This window comes from Epinephelus lanceolatus, chromosome 8, assembly GCF_041903045.1.
Source record: "Epinephelus lanceolatus isolate andai-2023 chromosome 8, ASM4190304v1, whole genome shotgun sequence".
Classification (NCBI taxonomy): domain Eukaryota; kingdom Metazoa; phylum Chordata; class Actinopteri; order Perciformes; family Serranidae; genus Epinephelus; species Epinephelus lanceolatus.
Genome location: NC_135741.1, coordinates 11,444,128 through 11,465,117, shown reverse-complemented (window position 1 = coordinate 11,465,117; position 20,990 = coordinate 11,444,128). Strand labels below are relative to the sequence as shown.

The 20,990-nt window shown below is 41.1% G+C and overlaps 1 protein-coding gene and 1 long non-coding RNA gene across 2 annotated transcripts; one reads left to right on the top strand and one right to left on the bottom strand.

The window, feature by feature from the left end:
* The first annotated feature begins 500 nt into the window (after positions 1 to 500).
* Positions 501 to 17,774, top strand: LOC144464133 (uncharacterized). The gene is made up of 3 exons (XR_013491926.1): positions 501 to 563; positions 2,645 to 2,706; positions 17,659 to 17,774. It is a non-coding gene; the product is annotated as an uncharacterized LOC144464133 (long non-coding RNA).
* On the bottom strand, positions 4,709 to 17,832 carry opn7d (opsin 7, group member d). The gene is made up of 6 exons (XM_033629719.2): positions 17,702 to 17,832; positions 9,992 to 10,082; positions 9,717 to 9,879; positions 8,129 to 8,256; positions 7,649 to 7,983; positions 4,709 to 7,310 (listed from the first exon to the last, which is right to left on the bottom strand). Exons 2-6 carry the CDS (start codon positions 10,080 to 10,082, stop codon positions 6,837 to 6,839), a joined length of 1,191 nt encoding a protein of 396 aa, XP_033485610.2. The 5' UTR covers positions 17,702 to 17,832; the 3' UTR covers positions 4,709 to 6,836.
* Between the last annotated feature and the right edge of the window lie 3,158 nt (positions 17,833 to 20,990).

The window sequence follows — 20,990 nt, the reverse complement described above, 5'->3', positions numbered from 1 at the left end:
GCAACTTCCGCCCAAAGTACAACAGAAAGACGGAACAAAAAGCGGGTAACTCAAAGATTATAGCTAGTTACAAATATGGTGCTGGATACTACAGAACTATTAACATTAAAAAGTAATGTTAGGAAATCAATAAGTATTGATAAATGTATCCCTAGAGGAATATGAACCACTCGGTCTGTTATAGCGTTGTTTAAAACAAACGTTATTTTGCAGTTGGCTCAGGATACCTAGTGTTAGCTAACGTTAGCAACTTCTACAACCTTTTTTAGAGTTAATGATGACAGTCGAACCTGTGTAACAGACTGTTCTAATGTTACATTGTATGTCCCTCTTGAGTTGCCGTAGGGTAAAGAAATTGCTGTTTAACCGTCTTCCGTCCTGTTTATTGTTTTATTAATTATTCGGTTAGGCGGCTGAATTAGCATTGTGCTGAAAGTTGGTCTTTTGAATGTTAACTAAATCCTGTATCATACTGTAACAACATTCACTCAACTACCTTAGGCTGGTCGTGACTGATGCCAGAGGAGATGTGTTCAAGCTACTTCTTCAGTTGAACCGCAGAGGTCAGTGTGACTCCATTTTTTAAGCTAACAGGTGTCTGAAATAATGTAGGCCTCTATTTTTATACAGTCTATGGTAACGTTAGGCCTATATCCCACTAATAACTGTGGGGCTTCATCTGTTACAGCAGTTTTATCTAATGTCTCAAATTCTGACAGCTATTAGTCCAGATGAAACAGTTAGATACATTTGCTTAAACAATCATAATGTCGTGTTATTGCCAGCAGACAGTCTAGTTGAATCCACATTTTGTGCAGTCAGGTGCAGGTTTACAAATGTGTACCCTGTTTTAAGTGGCAAGTCGCCATGTTATTTGTAGTTTATGTTAAAAATAGCATGTAATATCATGTACAGCTAAAGTTAAAAGTTAATTCTCAGCAAAAAAGCCAAACATTTGCTGTTAATCTCCTTTAACGCAAGGATTTGGTACTTTTTTGGTCATAAATGTTAGTGAAACTTAACATATATTTGTGCTTTGGACTGCAGGGATTAAATAAGGAATTTTCATACCTAAGTTTTGACCCTGGGAAATTATAATGGGAATTGGAAAGAAAAAACCATTACTCAGTTAATTGAAAATGTAACTGTCAGATTAATTAATATTGAAAGAAATCGTTTGTTTCTGCCCTCATTACTTGTATTTAGGACTTTATGTATTACAGGTGCAACAAAATTAACCAGAGCATGAAGGAGATGTCAATAAAACATGTAGACCTACACTTCACACAATAATGGCAATGCCTCTGTAGGTAAACTGTTTGTGTGCAGGGATTTGGGAGACAGAGGTATAGATTTATTGAAAAATATTTTCAAAATCAGCTAGCACTTTTTAAAAAAAGTCTCAGGAGCTATCTGGTACTTTTGCAGATAAATTGTTTGTCATGTTTTTCCATTTGTGTGCACCAGAGGGCGGCATTGGATACAGCAACGCTACCTGAACACACTGACACATGCAGACCCAGAGACGAGAAACAACCTGTACATTGTTATCACAATTAGAGTTTGGATCTAAGTTTCTCCTCTTGTCACACTAATAAAATATTAAAGATGCTCAGCAGTTAAGACACAGTGGACACATTTAAATACAACCCGATATAAAAAAAGACTTGCAGAAACTGCCTTGGTAAAACTTAAAATGTTTAATCTTGTTAAGACTATGTCACAGACTTGTTTTTGTACTCTGTGGTTTGGTTTTTGACTCAGCATTAGATGTGTTGTTCAGTTTTAATTTACTCCTCTGCAGTTACAGTGAATACTTTGTATGTGAATAGCCAAGACTCAGACCAACAATCTTCATGTGATCTAAAAAAACAAAAGTAATGATCTGAATATGTGTGCATAAAGATTTAATGACAAAATTATTGATATTTACCCAGGCCTTCAACTGTCAGATTAGTGAGGATTAATTGGTTCAGGGCAACTGGAAATACCTCTTATGCACACCTTGTATGTTTTTTTACATTTACGTTAGAATACACTGTAATGTATGTACAGAATATGATGTGTATGCAATGTTATGATACAATGTATTGTATATACACACTGTGCTGTAGGAAACAAACACTGTTCATATGAATTAGATGTTGGTATTAAAGTATCATACCAGTAATTCTTTAGCAGATTAAAGGGACACTTCTTGATCTGCCTCCAAAATATTGTGAGAGAACTATATGGCTGCAATTTAAGATTTTTTTTTTTATTATTATTGATTGATTGACAAATTATTATTTTTGAATAATTAATAAATTGTTTGGTCAATACAGTGTCACAAAATAGGGAGAAATGGCCCAGATTGATACCTTCAGATAGATTTCATTGTTTAACTAAAAGTCTTAAACCCAGAGATTCATTTTACAATGATATAAAGCAGTAAAAAGGCCCTCACAAATGAGAAACTGAAACAAGGACATTTTTTGGCAAAAATGACTTGAAACAATTAATTCTTAAAATAGTTGCTTATTGATTAATTGTCTGATCGTTTTAGCTCCACTCTTATGGCAGTTTTGTAAGTTTAGCCCATTCAACAGAGGCTAATTATTTGTTTGATTTGTTTATTAAACTAGCTACACTTTGATTCACACAGGAGGGTACAGGCCTGACGTCAAGATGAACCTGTCTCTGGACTGTGGACTTCTCAGCCATGAGGTAGGATGAAAGACCTTAAAAACGCTTTCTCTCCTTCTCTCTCTTTCTTTCGCAAAGACATACTTAAGAAGAAAAAATGTCCTCAAGTTACCGTCTTGGCAGCGTCGTTAGGCAGAGAATGATTAACATGTCAGGATAAATTTGTGTGTTGCTTTAACTGGGTGCTCGGGGAAGTGTGGCTGCACAAGAACAGCTGGTATGGCAGGTCATGGTCTGAATTTCAAGAGGGAGAGAGAGTGAGATAGAGGATAAAGATGTGCAGAACAATGTTTTGGATCTTGCTCTGTAAACTCCACAGTCATTATCTTTGAAGTGGCTCCTAATTGAAGCTTTGGTTTATTTGGGTGCTGTGCTGGGTAAACTCTCACTCCATCTGTTGTGGCAAAACAGTGTATTGGGTAAATATTTCTAATCGTGTTAACTGTTAAGTTTCCGTCTGGCTCCAAATTTTAAGAATCTCACACGATATTCACAGTAATCAAAAACTGGGCGGGGGGAAATCATCGTTTTAGATTTATGGGTTCTGAAAAATACCCAACTACTGTGTGTGTGTGCCCATGTAGCATTAGTCTACCAGTTTCTCTCAATGTTTTGTGCCATATGAGGTCATTTTCTTTTGATTCCTCCTCTGGCTGCATCTCAATGCTCATCTATATTGGTTGCCACTAAAAAGCTCATCCTCTCGACTTTTTTTTTTATTTTACTCTGGAGGAAATAAATTACTTTGCCGTTAAGTCGATGCTTAATGCATATTTGCTTGGGCTCCCTTCTTGCATGGGAGTTTTTATTTTCATTTTATTCCTGTTTTGTTGAGCTGTGATAGAAGTAGATCTCCTCAGCAGATATGTTATATACTGTAAATATACACATTTCTGTTTGTATTTCAAATTCTAAACCGTCTTTCTTATGTGTGCTTTTGGATGCTTACATATTATCTTCAAAGGGTTGGCCACCTACCCCCCAGCTGTAGCTTGGCTGTCATCATGATTTTGGTCAGTGAGCTCAGAAATACTCCTCCGAAAATGCTGTCTCAGTGGAAAACAGAGATGTATTAAAGCGCCGCTTAAATAGTATTACAGTCCAGTAAACGAGAGCTCTTTTCACTCCCTAAGTCAGGGCATTTACACCTATTCATCTTGTCCAATCTACAAAAACATAAATTACAACAATGTATTAATTGTAAAGATGATTTTTCTTTTAGTAAATGACAGTGCGGTTCCTCTAACAAACAGATTGGTCAGTTTATGTAGACTAATATTTAGATGGATGGATTTCATTTTAAATTGAAGACTGTTGGCAGCTGTTTGAGCCTTGAGTGAAGTAATATGATATGTACTGTTGTCCCAGTTTTTATTGATTTTTGAGACGTGATGAGCCTGACAACCCACTGCCAGAGCAAATAAAACATGAGCTCACAGATTCCCAGGCTCACGCTTGACACTTGTAATTAATTTGTATTTGATGGCCAGCAGCACATGTGCACATTTGGTCGTGTTGTCTCTCAGTTGCAGTGTCTTGTGAAACGCTGAGGCTTTTGTCTAAAAACTGAGATGAGAGGGAGAGCTGCACACCAACCCAGGAATTTTAAACAGAGACCACACCAAGGTGCTGCCAATAAAGTCAATACACTCCTTTGTAGACACTTAGATTGGCAGTGAATTTGAACCCGGTGTGCCCTCATGTTAATGATTAATGTCAGTGTTCCCAAAGCAACGCTTCCTCACAGATAATTAAAATGAGGGAGAAATTCTAGTCACATAAGTTTTTTGTAGATGAGAAAATGGTTAGAATTAACTCCTGTGATAGCGTCTGTTAGGCTACAATTATAATTTACCATGTCCCTCAATCTGAAAAGATTTAATGGGAGGATTTTAAACAATCTGAGCTCTGGCTTTCTGGGAGACTATGCAAGTTCCTGTTGGACCAAAACGATTATTCAGTGTTTTTATTTTTTTGGTAAATATAGCTGCACAAGAATTGGTTTGATAATGATATCAACACATACAGTTTGCTTTTTTAATATGCACACATGAAGCCACACAGCAGCACAGTACCACATTAAAAAGGGAGAGCATATGCAAATATAATAACCCAGCTGGCACCAGACGTCAATATGACGTCAGAAAATATCTAACAATGTTATAAATTCATGTTGTGTGGACGTCAACATTATGTTGTTGTGCAGACGTTGGGTCTCCATACCTGACAGCTAAATGTGGTTATTCTACTATGTCAAGATGATGCTGACATGAGACTTTTGGTAGATGTTTGATTTTGGTCACTTAACAACACAGCTTAAAGATAGACAATGCAGAATTTTCCTAAAAAACAATTTATAGACTTATTCCTGTCAATCATCACTTATGACCCACTATAAGTGTGTGGCAGTGTAGGAGAGTGAATCTGGGGTTGGCTTTTACTTTCACTTTGTCTAGCAAGCGTGCTTAATAACAGTAACCAACAACCCTGCATAGTAGACTTTTAAAACCAGCAATAGATCAGCTTAATCTGTCATCAGTATTCTGTGTTAAATTGACATCAGCATTTGACGTCCTGACATTGGGATGCATTTGACCACGTCCTTTGTAGTTTAAATGCCAATGCATCCGGGTGCATCCTTGACATGGACATAACAGGAAAACAAGTCATCAGTGCAGGACGTGGTGGTTGTTTTAACTGCACACCAATGCTTTGTAACTTGACCATTTTACGACAAGTTGGACAAAGTGTTGCATGTCATCCAGCGTCTCCAGCTGTTGCGACATAGCCACCAATGTGACTGGTGATACTGTGGATGCAATAACTGTGCACAGGGTCCTATGAACTTCCAGTGGAAGTGAAGTAACGATATCTGATCACAAGAAGTCAGCTGGAGATGCATAATAGACAAAGGTGTGAACACTGATGTGTCTCGGCTGTCCTCTTGTGTTTGTATCACATTTTAAAACAAACTGTAAACAGGGTCAAAATAAAACCTCGATCAGGACTAAAGAGAGGAAATGGGTCCTTCAACCAGCATAAGGAATCCTCTAAAAAAATGAGAGCAACTTAAGATGTTTTTTGCAACATCAAAGTCCGAATTTCAATTAAAGTTTATGCCCAAACACAAGATTAAATTGACCCTGAGTTTTGCTCTTTGTTGGTGTCCAAATTAGATTTCCTCCCCCTCAAGTGTGAGGGGTAGTCTACATTGTGCAAACTCAGTCTTGCCAGTTTTATCCAGTTTATAGTAGGAGAATGACTGCAGGCTACACGGCACAGTAGAGCCTCTTCAGTAAGATGATACTACATCTAAATCAGTCTCTTGAGTGTCAAACACTCTGCCCCTGAGGGCTTGAACTGGCTGCTAAAAGTTGGTTGTTTTATTCCTTACAGAAAACAGCAGCTGTCAGTCTGATTCTGTGTTTCTGTTACAATCGATTCAAACGGCAACAAGGACAAAAAGTCCATAGAAATGTTCGAGCCTACAGGGGTTAAGTACCACTTTACCATCTTCATGACCCAGACTTCAGCATGCATACAACGAAACCTAAACAGAGCTTGATCTTAATTGGTTACTCACTGACATGTTGGTCTTTCTATCACAGGAGGAACCATAAACAATTCCTTCAGGTCTCATTGTCATTTATAAATTGCCATTTAACATATCTTTTCTCTTGTAATGTGTTTTGATATTTAACATGGTTTATCCTGACATTAAGCATACCATGATCAGCCGCTTTGAAATGTCACACATTTGCCTAATTAACCTCGAGGCCAGCTGGGGTTGTATTTGCTCCTGCAAAATCCAGTTAAATTACTACACATTAAAATAAATCAAGCTGACACAGACGTAGGCATCAAGACATTACACACATACATTTCCGTGACAAATCTCCTTAGATGAAGTAATCATGTTGCGGATGTTTTGAATCTCAGGCATTTCACTATGAAGGGGCCATTCATGAGTGACTGGTGAGAAAGATGCTTTTGAAGGTCCTTGTCTTGTGTTATTCTACAAAGTCTTGGTGACACACACTCATTAGAACTTGTGCAGGCCCCTTTGTTGTTTTGTTGTCTGTGCCCGGTATTCTGTCTTTCTGAGCACGTGTCCTGTCTTGTTTGCTTCATGAAAGAAGGAGGTTGTACCACTAGAGGAAATCAGCCTGTGGTTTGGCAGAGAGCTGGCTAACTGTCACCTCTCTGTAGGTGGATCCAGTTAGGATACAGGCAGTCCTTTGGGGCGTTGTCACATGACACGCCGCTGCAGTCTCAGTGCAGTGAAGACACGCCCCATAACTCTCCTGCTGTCCATTTGTGGAGATGCTCATGTCCTTGTTGCGCTGCGAGGTCGATGCGAAACGTTCTTTCAGCTCCGACTGTGGACTTCCCCTGTAGATCCTCTGCCGTAACAAAGTCGTGTCTCTGTAGAGGCACTCGCGAAAGTTGGGCTTACACAGCAGGTAGACCATGGGGTTGTAGATAGTTGAAGACTTTGCAAACATGGCGGCAAGGGCGAATGCATCAGGTGGAACCTCTGTGGCCTCTCCAAAAGCAGCCCACATGGCCACGACAGCGTATGGAGTCCAGGCACCCAGGAAGCCTATACATACTGCGACTGACAGCTATGGAGCAGAAACACAGGCAGACACTCGTACATGGGAACACATACTGCAAGAACAGGACATGCAGAACATCTGTTTAGCTTCATACCAGTGGAAAAGTACAAAAATATCTTTAGTACCATCCTGTTATTTATGATTACACACGCACACGCACGCATGCACGCACACACACACACACACACACAAACACACACACAAAGCTACAAAGATACAGCAGGTAATCAGCAAAGCATTTTTATAACCTCTGAATAATTTACTGTCTCATATCCTGCTCAAATCCTGTCAACTGCAAAACCTGAAGTCAGTCATGCCGAAGCGACACACTCATATCCTCTGACCTTGACAATGAGAGAGTGTGCATTGGTGGTCTTGGTCTGTGGTGACACATGCTGCTGGACGGCCTGCCGTGACCCCCGCACTGTCAGCAGAATGAAAGTGTAGGAGAGGAAGATGATGGTGCAGGGCAGTGCATAGCAAAAGACGAAAAGGCAGACAATGTAAGACAAAGCTGAAAGCTCGTGGTTGGGTGCATGCCAGTCAATGCAGCAGGCTGTGCCGTAAGGTTCAGGGCTGTAATGTCCCCACTGTGCCAAGGGCCCTACAGCAAACACAGACGCGTAACACCACACTCCAGCGACCAGGAGGCGGGCATGTGACGGGGAGAACTTGTTACCTGATCAGACAGGAGATAAAAAAAAAGATGCTTTGCAGTTACTGTGTGGTAATTTATTTTTTCTTTCAAACGTCATGGTGCTCAGCTTTGTGATAACAATTTGTGGCAACATCATGCTCATCATTCTAGTTTATTGTCCCCTCACCGTGGGTAGGGAAGCAGACTTTAAGGCAGCACACTAAGGAGAGCGCTGTGAGGTTGGTCAAGCTGCATAGACCAAACAGTACTCCACACATAGCATAGAGCTGACAGGTGATTTCTCCAAACAGCCACCTGTACACAGACAATGAGAAAAGGGACAGAGGATAGAGACTGTATGCAACTAACAAGTATTTTTTCATTATCAGTTTATCTGCTGATTATTTCTCAATTAAGTGATTCATTGTTCGGTCTGTACCATATCGGGAAACACTTTTGAAAGAATACGTCACCCCCCTAATGTCCATTTGTACAACACTTACCTTGTGTTACATTGAATTTGTGAAGAAAATATTTTTTTACTTTGGTGGTTTAAAAGGACAGATTGGATTCAGCATTTCCCACAATAACACAAACTACAGATCGGGGCAGTGGGAGTCCAGCAGCTCCTGTTTACAGCAAGGTAAAGTTACTGTTTTTGAGTTTCACTTTCACTCCAGTTCCCTGTGGATAAAGCTGTCTGTCTGGAAAGAACTGAGCATACGACTGGATAAATGACATTTGGATTACATTGCATGAGCTATGAGAGAGATTGTATATGGATGATTTGATTTGAAGTCTCCAGATTCAGACTTTTTTGTGGGTCTGAAACATAGTGCAGGCGGGCTCCCTATGAGGTCTTTTTTCCCCCAGCAGCGCTTTGGGAGTGATGGGGTCGATCTGTTCAGAGCAGATCAGATCAAATCAATGGAGAGGAGCAGCTGCTGCAGAGGCGAGACCAGTTTAGACCCAGTGTAATGAACGGTTCAGTTTCACTTTCAGTGTGCCTGACCTTCTGCCACTCCATCTGTGCCAAGAGTGCGCTCTGCGCTCTGACAGTGTGGTGCTACACATAACCGATTTGTATTTCAACAGCTTTCTTAATGAAAGGTTCAGCTCCAAAAATAGCAAATCTGTTTGTGGCAGCAGATGTTTTGACCGTGGCCAGCTGCCACAAGTAAATGAATGTATGGGAAACCCTGCCCTGGAACCAAAGGGGGAATATATAACAATGAAAACAAACTAAAGAACAATATAAAAACATCTGCTATCAGACAAATTGTTATTTTAAACATTGCTATCAGCCCAGAATTTCCAAATTGGTGCATCCCGAAAAATTTGCTTTGTTTTTGGATTCTTTGTTCATTGGAGGCATGCGAGAAAAATGTGTGCCTCCAGTGAACGCATGCATTTTTCCTCACAAATTCAATATAACATGGGATAAGTAACTGATAGGCAAATGTTCATGTGGAGGGTAAAGTATTCCTTTTAATGTTTTAATTTCATGAAGCCCAAGGTAACCTGTTGTTCCAATGGTTTTTTCATCTGAATCCAGTTATATCAGTTTACAATGACATATAACAGAACAACAGACAATTTGCACCCAGGGAATGTTCTGCAATTTTGCTCAAAAAAATGACCTGACTTATTATTTTGTCATTAAAACAGTTACAAATTACTGCCAGCAGTTGCCAATAAAAGTCAATTTCCCTGAGAACTTAATTTGATGCTCAAGTGGGAGATTTAATATGAGATAAAAGGGGAATGGCAGATACCTGTGTGTAAAAGCTGATGGTATTGCCAGAGGGAATAAAGAGAGCGTCATCCCAAGGTCACTTATGGAGAGATTGATGATGAAGTACTCAGCTGGCTTCAAGGTCGACCACTTGTGATATGCAACAAGTAGCAGAATGCTGTTTCCCAGGAGGGACAGTATGCCTGTATAACAGAGAAGAGAAAGAGATTGAGCTTTGCTTGAGATTTTGCACCTGTAGGGGTTTGTCAGAGAAGGATCAACAAAGCAGATATTTGCTCACTGTGTGTGACTTACAAAAGGCACTGTAGAGTGAACCCATAAGGATGTCGTACTCCTTGGAGATGGTGGAGGCAAACACAGCAGATGTGTCTGAAGCGTTTCCCATCTGAAATGTTGCAAACATTAGCGCACACATGTGATAATATGAATAATGCAACGATTGAAGGATTTACTTTGATGTTGTAGGCTCGGCTGAGAACATTTAAAAGGGTGCAAATGTGTTGTTGGTAGATTTCAATTAGAACAGCAAAGCCTGTTTCATCACTGCATGGTTGAAACCCAGCCCAGTCACCAGAGGAAAATGATGGCGTTGTACGTTTCTACAAACCAAGAATATGTTACATTTCCACATTTCATTGGCATCATATCAGTGTTTCTAAAGTGATGTAGTGCCATGGTGGATGGCATGTCACCAAAGCGAGATACCTGCCAACCTGCAGACCACAGTTTCAGACCAGCAAACAACAAAACTGGTTGTGATTCAGGGAGTCATTGCTGTGTTTCCAGCTGCCCATTGCTGATTGTCCAGTGGAGATAGTGCCAAGAAAAGCGATTGTTTTCTACAGAGACACCGCTGTGTTTCCTGCCAGGACAGTGACATCAAAAACAGTTTTTTAAACTGACATTCCTGCTTTTCGAGCGGGAATTGTGCCCCCAAAAGTGGGTATTAAATCCAAAACATGATCTTTTCCTAACCAAGTGGTTTTTGAGCCTAAACCTAACCACATGTAAAGTTTCAATGTATCTGCAACAAAATAACATGTAAATTTAATGTATCCAGGGTTTGCAGAAATGTACAATGCCTTTTTTCTGGCGATTGTGTTGTTGAAACCATCCATCCATCCATTTTCATCCGCTAATCCGGGGCCGGTTCGTGGGGGCAGCAGGCTAAGCAAAGCACCCCAGACATCACTCTCTCCAGCAACACTTTCCAGCTACTCCTGGGCGACCCCGAGGCGTTCCCAGGCCAGACGAGATATGTAATCCCTCCAGGGTGTTCTGGGTCTGCCCCGGGGCCTCCTACCAGTTGGACATGCCCAGAACACCTCTATTGGAAGGCGCCCAGGAGGCATCCTGATTAGATGCCGAACCACCTCAACTGACCCCTTTCGACACGAAGGAGCAGCGGCTCTACTTCTGGATGTCTGAGCTCCTTACTCTATCTCTAAGGCTGCACCCAGCCACCCCACGGAGGAAATTCATTTTGGCTTCTTGTATTTGCAGTCCCATTCTTTCAGTCACTACCCAGAGCTCATGACCATAGGTAAGGGTTGGGACGCAGATGGACCAGTAAATCGAAAGTTTCGCCTTCCGGACCAGCTCCCTCTTCACCATGACGGTCCAGCGCAGCACCCACATCACTGCAGGAGCCGATCCCTCTCATGCTCCAGTCTACCCTCACGCATGAACAAGACCCCGAGATACTTGGACTCCCTTGCCTGAGGCAGTATCTCTTCCAACCCAAAACAATATAAACATTTTCCAGTTGTGTTCTAAATTCATCTGAAATACTATCTATCATCTGCAATGTAAGCTGGGCTTTCTTACTTAGATAATAATCCTGTGCAGAAGATGAGGACTCAGAATTCATATGAATAAAAATATACAAAGTGGGATTGACAGATGGAAAGAATTAGAAAGACTGTGCCTTTCAGGATTTAGTCTACAACAGGAGTATGAGATGAGAGATTTGGAGCTTGAGAACCGAACAAAACGATTAGGATAACGTGCTCAAATTTGATTGAAAAATTACAGTGAAATTGCAATATTGTCTCCAGCGTTCTCGTGTTTACGCATGATGCATACATGCACATGTGCAAATTCAATAGACACAAATAGTGCTAGAATAGAAATAGAAATAATGGAGGTATGAGGTGTTCATTCTGACACCAGAGCTGACAGGTGCTTAAGAATTTCAGGGAACTCATAAATTAACCTAATAGATTGTTAGAAGAATTTTAATGGTGTCCTCTCAGCATCAATTGAAGCATGTCAGAGGCACTCATGCCCTTTGTTATGAGCCAGACTCATAATCGAGGCAATCAGTATCCTTTTGCCCAGCTCTCTGTAAACAGGATGATGATTGCTTCTCAGTGAGACACTTTGTCATGTAGAAGAATGAAAAATATAATGGGAATCAGGGAGGAAAGCACTGCGCAGGGACGAATGTAGAGCAATAGTTGGAGTGCAATCAGAGATGGTGCAGAGGAAACATTGACTCTCAAGGACTTAGGCAATCACACATAAAGAATGGAGCTTCATTACTATGCAAGTCAGCGCGGCAGGCAATGACGAAATGTCCAGTCAGTCTGAGCGGAGGAGACTCAGCAGAGTTATGACCAGTTTTAGTGCCACTCAATCCAAAACCACCGCTGTCATCTCAGTACGAACGATTCTGTTATCAATGAAATATGTTTACTATTAGATTAAAGCCCAGAACACTCAGCTGCCACTTCATTACTGAAGGTACAGCTGTCTGCAACAATTAAATTAAGCAATGATTAATGATTGTTTTGGAGGCTATAGTTTCTAGTGCTGTAACACTAAGTTCACCCCCTCCAGGAAATAGTGATGCTGCAATCGCAACAATGAAAGCAAATCCAGCCAATCCCTTTGAATCCTGCGTGACCTTGCAGTTTTTTCCAATCAAATCAAATGTACTGCAAATTTGACTAAGTAAATCGAGTAAAATCTGATTTCATTGTAGAGCGTATTGATTGGATTAGCCCCTTCCGTCTCTGTTTGTAATGAGACTACTGCTGTGGGAGTGTGAGCTGTACACCTGGGACAGTGTTACACACAGTGACAGGGCTAATTGTTAGCAATGTCACATGACTAACGCTACACCACGGTTATTAACAGGTTTAACAACAGAGCTGTTCCAGTGTTGGTGTGAGGTTGTTGGGACCATTAAACGGCTTGGTGTCTGTTGTTAGCAACAATGATCAGCAACATCGATTAGCTGTTGTTGCTGTGAGAAACACTGAAATCCACACAATAATAGGCTGTATTATTGAACAGGTGAGTTATCTAAAAACTCACCTGCTGTACAGTTGTCATGAATGGGGGAATAAGCTACAGAGACCATAACTGTTTTTTGTACCAGGCTGTTAATATGTTTATTTATGCTGTTAAGTTGGTCAGAATACACTGACAAAGAGCTTCTTGAAATTGAAGAACGGAGGAGGAGAGAGAGAGGCACAACAGGTAACGTTAGAGGATGACAGAGGAGGAATGGCTGCTGGAAGGATTTAGCTCTGGAGATCGGTGGTGTACCTGTGAATGCTGTACCCCAGTGCCCACAGAAGAGGAATACCTCTGTTGCAAGGAATGGGACTGGTTGCAGCCTTAGCTAAATGGTAAACAACAAACATGGCACCACACCGGTAAGGTAAGACAACACGTTTACATGTCGTTTTCTATATGTTCTCTGACATTTATCCTAACGATATGAGGCAGTCTTTGTGGAGAAAAAGTCAATTAAGTTTTAACAGGTCTGACGCTACGGCTGTATCTAGGCTAACGGCTAACATGCTAACTATTATTTCTATGTCACTAGTGACTTGAAACAAATTTAGGACGATAGGAGACGGGTTGAAATAAACCGAAATTTCCCTTTAACATGGGGCTCTCTGGGGATTGACTTGCTTTTGGAGCCAAGTGGCCATTAGTGAACTGCAGCACTTCCATGTTGGCTTCACTTTTCAGCCCCAGAGGTTTGCAGCTTGTGTCACAGCAGTAGCATATTTTGTATTCGTCAGTGTCAGTAACAATTGATTGTACTCCACAGCACAGTGTTTGCATCCTTAGCATCCCTGTTTTTATTTTTGGCACAACAGATAATACAATTCCATTTACAGTACATCTGTGGGTACATGTTTTCTGAGTGAAAACAGACCTGTAACAAGTAGGTTTGAGAGAAGAGAGAAACATCTGCACACTCAGATCTCTTCCAAAGATGTTACATCTCGTGCAAGCTCTTGAACACAGTCCGTCACGCCTGGAAGATTTAAAGCTTGCATTAATCAGAACAACTTCTGCACTGATCTGAGTGCGCAGGCGCCTCACTCTCAAATGTGCTCATCTTTAAGCTCCTGCAGCGCCTCCACTCCACCAAGCCTGACTGAGCAGTATTCCCATTGATTTTTTCCCCCCATACTGTATAAGTTAGAGAGCAGTTTTGAGTTCAGTCAGTATTGTTTGATTTAACAAATGAACACCTTAAAGTGCCTCTTAACAAAGACACAGCATATGTGATAATACTATCAAATATATGTCTCGAGCTGTTTATGTAATTAGAGCAACAAAACCAAGATGACCCTCAGCCATGTGAGTGTGAAGGTGAGAGGGAAGAGGTAGACAGAAAGAGCCAGGGAGAGCTTACCCAGCTGAAACTGTGCCTTTGGTCCACCGGGTGACAGATTGAGTATTTTGAGACTGGCTGAGCTGTGACACTACTGTTATCATGTCTCTGAGCCTGGCTGAATAACTAACATCCAGCTGTGATTAATTGGACGCCTATGAGCGAGGGACAGGGACACTGACCTCCAGATGATGATGCAGGAGTAAACCATACATCGCCTGCTGACCTGGCTTATGTCCCCCATTATTTTTGATACACATTTGCACTCTGTCCTCTCCTGCCCTGACCTGTCTGCTGAAGTTTTCTTCCTCTGTGGAGACATTCTGACTGTGTCTAATCTGAAGAGGAAATTTAAATTGATAGATCTGCAGTTTAGTGCCGTCGTCAGCATGTGAAGCCATCTGTAATTTTGTGACAAGTTCCCCTGCAGCATGTCATCCAAATGCTGAGACACGTGTGATGCCAGTCAAACTAGGGCTGTCACTCACACCATTTTAAGTGGCTGTGGTCAGAGGAGATAAGCAGCCATTTAACGGCTGACAGGCATGTCAGGATATCCACATGCATGAGCTCATGAGCAGTGACAATTACAACGTCAGAGTGTCTGCTCGGTTTGTAGAGAGTGACAGCCAGTGGGATGGCTCACTCTTTGACCTGCTGTGTTTAAATCTGACCCTTAGATATAATGAAACCTTGAGCATTTCTAAACTCCTCAGGAAAAGAAATAATTTTCGCTATTATGGAAGCTAAATTAAATCAGACAGAATTGCTCTCATCATTATTGCTTGACATTGCCTTCCCATCAGCCCACATCTTTTTCTCCATGTACATATAATAATGATGGCATTGACATTCACAGCCAGCCCTCAGTGTTTGTATTGACTGTATTGATTGTATTGTATTGTTTGTATTATGAATCATAAACAATTTGTGTTTTTCTAAGTGGAAAGTTGACTGACCTACCCTGTCCCTTTTGCATCTCCACTGTCTTAATTAGTGTAAGGAAATATTTTAATTGTTTATGCTCTTGCATGTAAAGAACATGCCAGCAAAGACATTATTTTGTCCTAAAAAATTGTCCAACTACTTAATTTATTGTATGTAGAACCTTGATAATCTTTTGCCATTTTGCTAAGCTCCCTGTTTGTTTGCAACATGCAGTTTTTATTTGGCCAAGTCCTCTAAATAAAATCCCAGAGTAGAGCTTGTTTTATAGCAAAATTAGATACGATAGTCCACATTTGGGCTGAAATTAATGAGTATTTCCAATATCGAATAATCTGACATTTATTTTCTCTGTAAATCAATGAATCGTTTCGTTTTTAAAATGTCAAAAATAGTAAAAAATCCCCAATGTGATGTCTTGCCTTGTTTTTCCAATCAAAACTCCAAAACCTAAAGACATTTCTTATACTATATATGAAGAAGAAAAGCAGCACTCTGTTTTTAGCTCAAGCTCGAAAAAAAACCCTGACATGATTAACAACAGATTTTCTGTCAGCTGACCAATCGATTAATCGACTAATCATCGCAGCTGTAGTCCACATTTTCATGTAGCATGTGTATTTTAATAAGCTCTTAATTCACTCCATATAAAAGCAACATATATGACACAGCGTGCTGTGTGACACATCCTTCGAGGGCCTCGTGAGACCTTCTGTGAGATCAACATGTACTGTATTCCCCCCTCGTTACAGCTGCCTCCTCATCTGAGATTGACTGACAGTGATTGACACGTGAATGCCACACAGTCTCAGTGCAATATTTACACCGTGCTTTAGCAGCATGACAAAGAGTGGCTGGAGGCAATTCATTCAAACATGGCAGGACATGCAGTGACAGATCTTATGTAATGACTGTGGAGAATAATCACGTGATGAATGTTAAATAACTCAGGTAAAAACTAAAAGATGCAAGCCTGAAAATTGTGTCCTTACACTTGATGTTTTATTGCTTTTCATGCACAATATTTCTTAACACGTGGTTTGTAGCAGATTGGGATCTGAGCTGAACAGCTGATAGATTTGTTGATCATTTCTAACACATAAAACTTGCAATATCAACTTTACAGTAGAAAGGAGGAGGATTAAAACTGTGTGTGATTGCTTGTAAAATAAAGGCGCAAGTAAAATAAAGAAGGGAGATAGCAGAGGATTTGGAGATTGTAGGGCAGTGGTGATGGCACTGATGTGGTTTCAGAGATGGGAGACTTATTTATCAGATTGGTGCAGAGGTCATTTGTCATTTAAGCTCTGATGCAAACATTACAGACATTGATTATTGTACATGCCTTTAGAGTTAATTAGATTACTTTTTATACTCATGTATAAGATGCTGTCAACTATATCCAATGTAAACCAGGCTTTAAAATGTGGGTTCTCTCAGAGTCTCCTCTCTTCATGCCTATGGGAAGGACAGCAGCCGCAAAGAATCCAAAATAAATAAATAAATACAATTCTGCCACCCTAGTAAGTCATGTTATCATCGCCACTCTACCACAACTGCTTCCCTTTCATGACACAAACACATTACATAACCGCAGTCTGGTTGAGTCCCTGTGTCAGTGATGGGTAATTGTCTTGCCTCAGACAGCTGTTTTCATTTGCTATCTGCCTTTGACTCCGAGCTCCAGTTGAAGGTCATTCACTTTGTTATATCGTGTTGCATCCAGCAGAAAGACATCAAACTCTGGCGTCGTAATCGGTCACTGTCAAAACATATTGATTCTCTGCTCTAAGGCTCGAGTCACAAACAAACGAATCCTCACTCACACATGTCTGTGCAGGTAATAAGAGCGGGCAGTTTATGCATTCAGGCACCCATGTTCAGAAAAACACTGTGTGGCAAGCAGCATGAGAGCAAGTCGACAGGCTGTCCTGAGGACGGTCAGCAAAGGGACAACTTCGACTTAAAGATAAAGAAAATCTTTTTTTTTTTTTTTTTACAGAGGGATGATCAGTGACCTCATCACTAATCCTGCCGGAGATCCTACAAATTGTGTGTGTTGTTTGTGCCTTCATTTCATCAGCACAATCCATTTTCACTTCCTTGAGACATTATTTGAACCTTTCCTGAATGTCTGTCAGTAAACACCCCTTTAACACAACCAGATGTTATCTGATTAGAGGGAGACTTGCAAGATAAATAAATTACCAGACCTTTACACAGAAAACAAAAGTAAAGAAAGACAGTAAATATTTTTTTGAGAGCCATGTCAGTCAGCTGCCAGCAACCATTGAAAACAACACCAGCAAAATTTAGAAGAAATGCGTCATCATCAACGGTCTTGCCTTTTTGTGATTGTCTGATATGTTTATAGTGCACTGGAAACAGAAGAGACACCTCACCGCTACGCCGCTTACCTTCCAGGGAGGAATGGCTTGTCCTCAGTTAAACTCATGGAGGCCAAGTGGAGAGCAGGACACAGAGGAGAGGAGCTTGTCCAGCCACCGACAGGGAGACAGAGAGAGGAGACAAACAGGGAAGAGAGAGAGGAGCACTGGAAGAGTCCAGCTAAGGTATTCTCCTCCTCCTCCTCCTCCTCTTCAATGACACACACTTGCACACATCCAGCCAGGTGGACGCACACACACACACACACACACACTCCCTCATACAGCAAAAGCACTCATTGTGGAGATGCACTGAGCCCCACTGATGTAGAACGAAGAGCCTACAGTGACAGCAGGCCAGCTAGAGAGAGAGAGAGAGAGAAAAGGGGGGGGGGGGGGATCAGCATAATACTGGCAAGCTCCGAGTGTCACTGATGACTCAAAGTACCACTCCCCACCCCATTTCCTCTATCCATGCGACTACTTTCCGGCTACACTTATCCCCTACACTTTAATTTGTTTTTACACTTTGGATTATTCACCTACTTTAGGCATGAGTCATGCATCCGAATCATGCATGCATGGTGGACTTTCCCAAATCACTTTCTCAGAGTTTACCCACACACTGCTGCAGATATGAGTGCACTTACTCTGTGTATATACACCTCACTTGATCAGCGATTGTAGGGAAGGTAATCAGAACCTGGAGGAGAGAAAACGGGCTGTAACAATGTCCAATGTCAAGGTGAATTTTGATTTTAATTAACAATTTGAAGAATTTTCTCTCTGAATATAAAATAGAAAATATGAATGTTTGCGGATGTGCCTGTGAAGCCGTAATTTAAAATGTAAAAGCCAAAGTGAGAAAAATTTTGATTGTAATTTGTTAGCTTGTGAGCAGGATGTTAGATCATCCTTCATCGTGGTCCTAATTGTGAAGAAATAAAGCTGTGCCAAAAGTTTGTGATTGAGCTCAATGAAAGCCTGTTGATACTGTGCTGCTGGCATTGACAACTACAAAATGTACAACACATAATTTGCAACTGGAATGACATTTCTTCAGTGACTGCATAATTCAAGACTCCAAAATGAATGTGACAGCCGCTCGACAAAATAAAGTGTCATCCCCGGTCACACAGTAAATGCAGTCCTGTTAGGGAGCATTCGAACTGCACCTGAAGCGCTGTGTCATCCTACTTTATCATGCCCACCCATGCAGTTTGCCTGGAGCAACACCGCTCGCAGACTGGCAGTCATGGAAAGCTGCTTAAGGGAGCGTGGGGTCGCTCGCTGAGCCGTGCCGAGGCTGCAGGGCTGCCAGGGAGCTGTAAAGAGCAGTGCTGTCATATTAATACCGCGGTGCAGGGGCCTGGTCCTTCTCAGGCCGCTTGCTGTGACAGGTTTAGATGAACTTAGTGTCACAGCCAGTGGTCTGCTGTGGTGTGAAGTCCCCGCAGGGACTTATTGGAGATGACAGTAAGCAGGAAATGATCAAAAAGAAAGGAAGTTTTGAGAGATCATGTTCAACATGAGTGAAATCACTCTCCCTCAGATCATAAAGACATGGTGAATGTCAATGAGTAAGTTAATTTTCAGTCAGTTTGGTCCAAACTATTTGATGGATTGCCATGAAAGTACAAAGTTTCCACTTAAACTGTCAAATATCTTTGTCTATTGGATGGATTGGCACAAAATTTGGTACTGACGTCCACCGTGCCCGAACAGTTTATCCTAATGACTTTGATGATCCTCTGACCTTTCATAGGGTCAACATTTGTACTTTACATAGGCATATTGCTGCTTTTTTATGGAGCACAGGCCGTGTGCTTTCGTTTCCAGCAGTTTCCGTATCAGTCTGCTCTGCTTGACCTCAGTCTCGAGTTCGCTGCTGCAGGTGCTTTGGGCCAGCCGTTCTTTCTTACACCTCGGGGAGTTCCATCTTACAGCTTCCCTGGTGATACTGGCATTGGGTTTCCAGAAGGTGTGGCTGATCCATCCCAATCTTCTTCTCTTCACCTCGGTTCTCTGTTGCCGATGGTATCTGGACTCAAGATCCACCTCAGGCAGCTGTTGATGAATGTTTGTACTTTTGTCATTGTTGTCTTGGTCGTCTTTCACGTCTCTGATACACAGAGTTGTGTAAACTTAATGTTGGAGCTGAAGAGTCTGAGCTTTGTCTGCTGACTGATTTTTTTTTTTTTGGAGCTCCAAATGTTCTTCAGATGGATGAATGAAGCCCTGCAGAGAGTTAACTTAGGGTTTTCAGCACTACAAAGCTGGCTCTCTATTTACCAGGATAAATCACCATGGTAACACCATGCTGGACAGCTAACCTGCTCCGGAGCAGGTTAACTTCAGGGTATCGGGTCACAGCCTGTCGATGGCTCAACCTCTGACCAATCAGATCACTGAAGAGAAAAGTATCCTTGGATGAAAGTCCAGAGTCTCAGGTAAAAAAGAGGAGCCTATGTGTTGTTATATGTCAGTAGTAATAGTAGGTCATTTTATTGTTTCAGGACTCTATTTCAACTTGTTTTAAAACAGAGCTTCTAACAGATAGATCGTTTCCAACACTAAACACATGATTTTATCAGGATTCATGCAAAGTTTATTTTAGTCCGCAGTGACAGTGTTGTTATTTTACACCCTGATTACTGCAGCTCAAAATAATGAGACACCTGTGTTGCGAAAACTGGGAAAAAGATTAGATTTTATTATTAAAAAAATCCACACACAGTTAATTGGCTCCCGATATTATAAATGCAACATTTGGGTCAGACAGACCTCATCAGTCATTAACTACAGGCTATTTTTCCACCTTTAACTTCAGTTGCAGAAACAGTCTGGCATCAATTTAAAAGTGTTTTATGTGACATATTCATCATTTAACTAAATAGCCAAAATTACTCCATGTCACATGTAGCCTGGTGATACCTACACGTAATTTAAGACTACTAGTTTTTTCAATATTTCAACATTTTCTGTTGTAAGATTACAGAGTATGGTTTACATCTCGCGCAACTGCCATTGTATTGTCTTGTAGTCACAGACACTGTTAATATTGTTTTATCTCAAATGATATGACGCAGCCCCCTTCATTCATGGTTCTGATGATGTCACTTGTAATCAGCACTCCTGTCTCTTTCACATGAACACGCTCGTGGCTGGATAGGAAAACCCAGAGTTGACTGAACTAGTTGATAACCAGCTTTGTAGTACCAGTTATCCAGACGACCAATGTTAGGGTTAGTCAAGCCAGATAATGAAAAGATATCCTGGGTAAGTTGAATTGGCTTTGTAGTACAGGCCTCAGGTCTGG

Excerpts from the sequence above, each read along its gene's own strand:
- opn7d (XM_033629719.2), bottom strand. The coding sequence starts at position 10,082 with ATGGGAAACGCTTCAGACACATCTGCTGTGTTTGCCTCCACCATCTCC. Across the intron at positions 9,880-9,991 it reads TTCACTCTACAGTGCCTTTT|GCATACTGTCCCTCCTGGGA; the intron begins GTAAGTCACACA and ends TCTGTTATACAG. Across the intron at positions 8,257-9,716 it reads CCATCAGCTTTTACACACAG|GTGGCTGTTTGGAGAAATCA; the intron begins GTATCTGCCATT and ends GTCTGTGTACAG.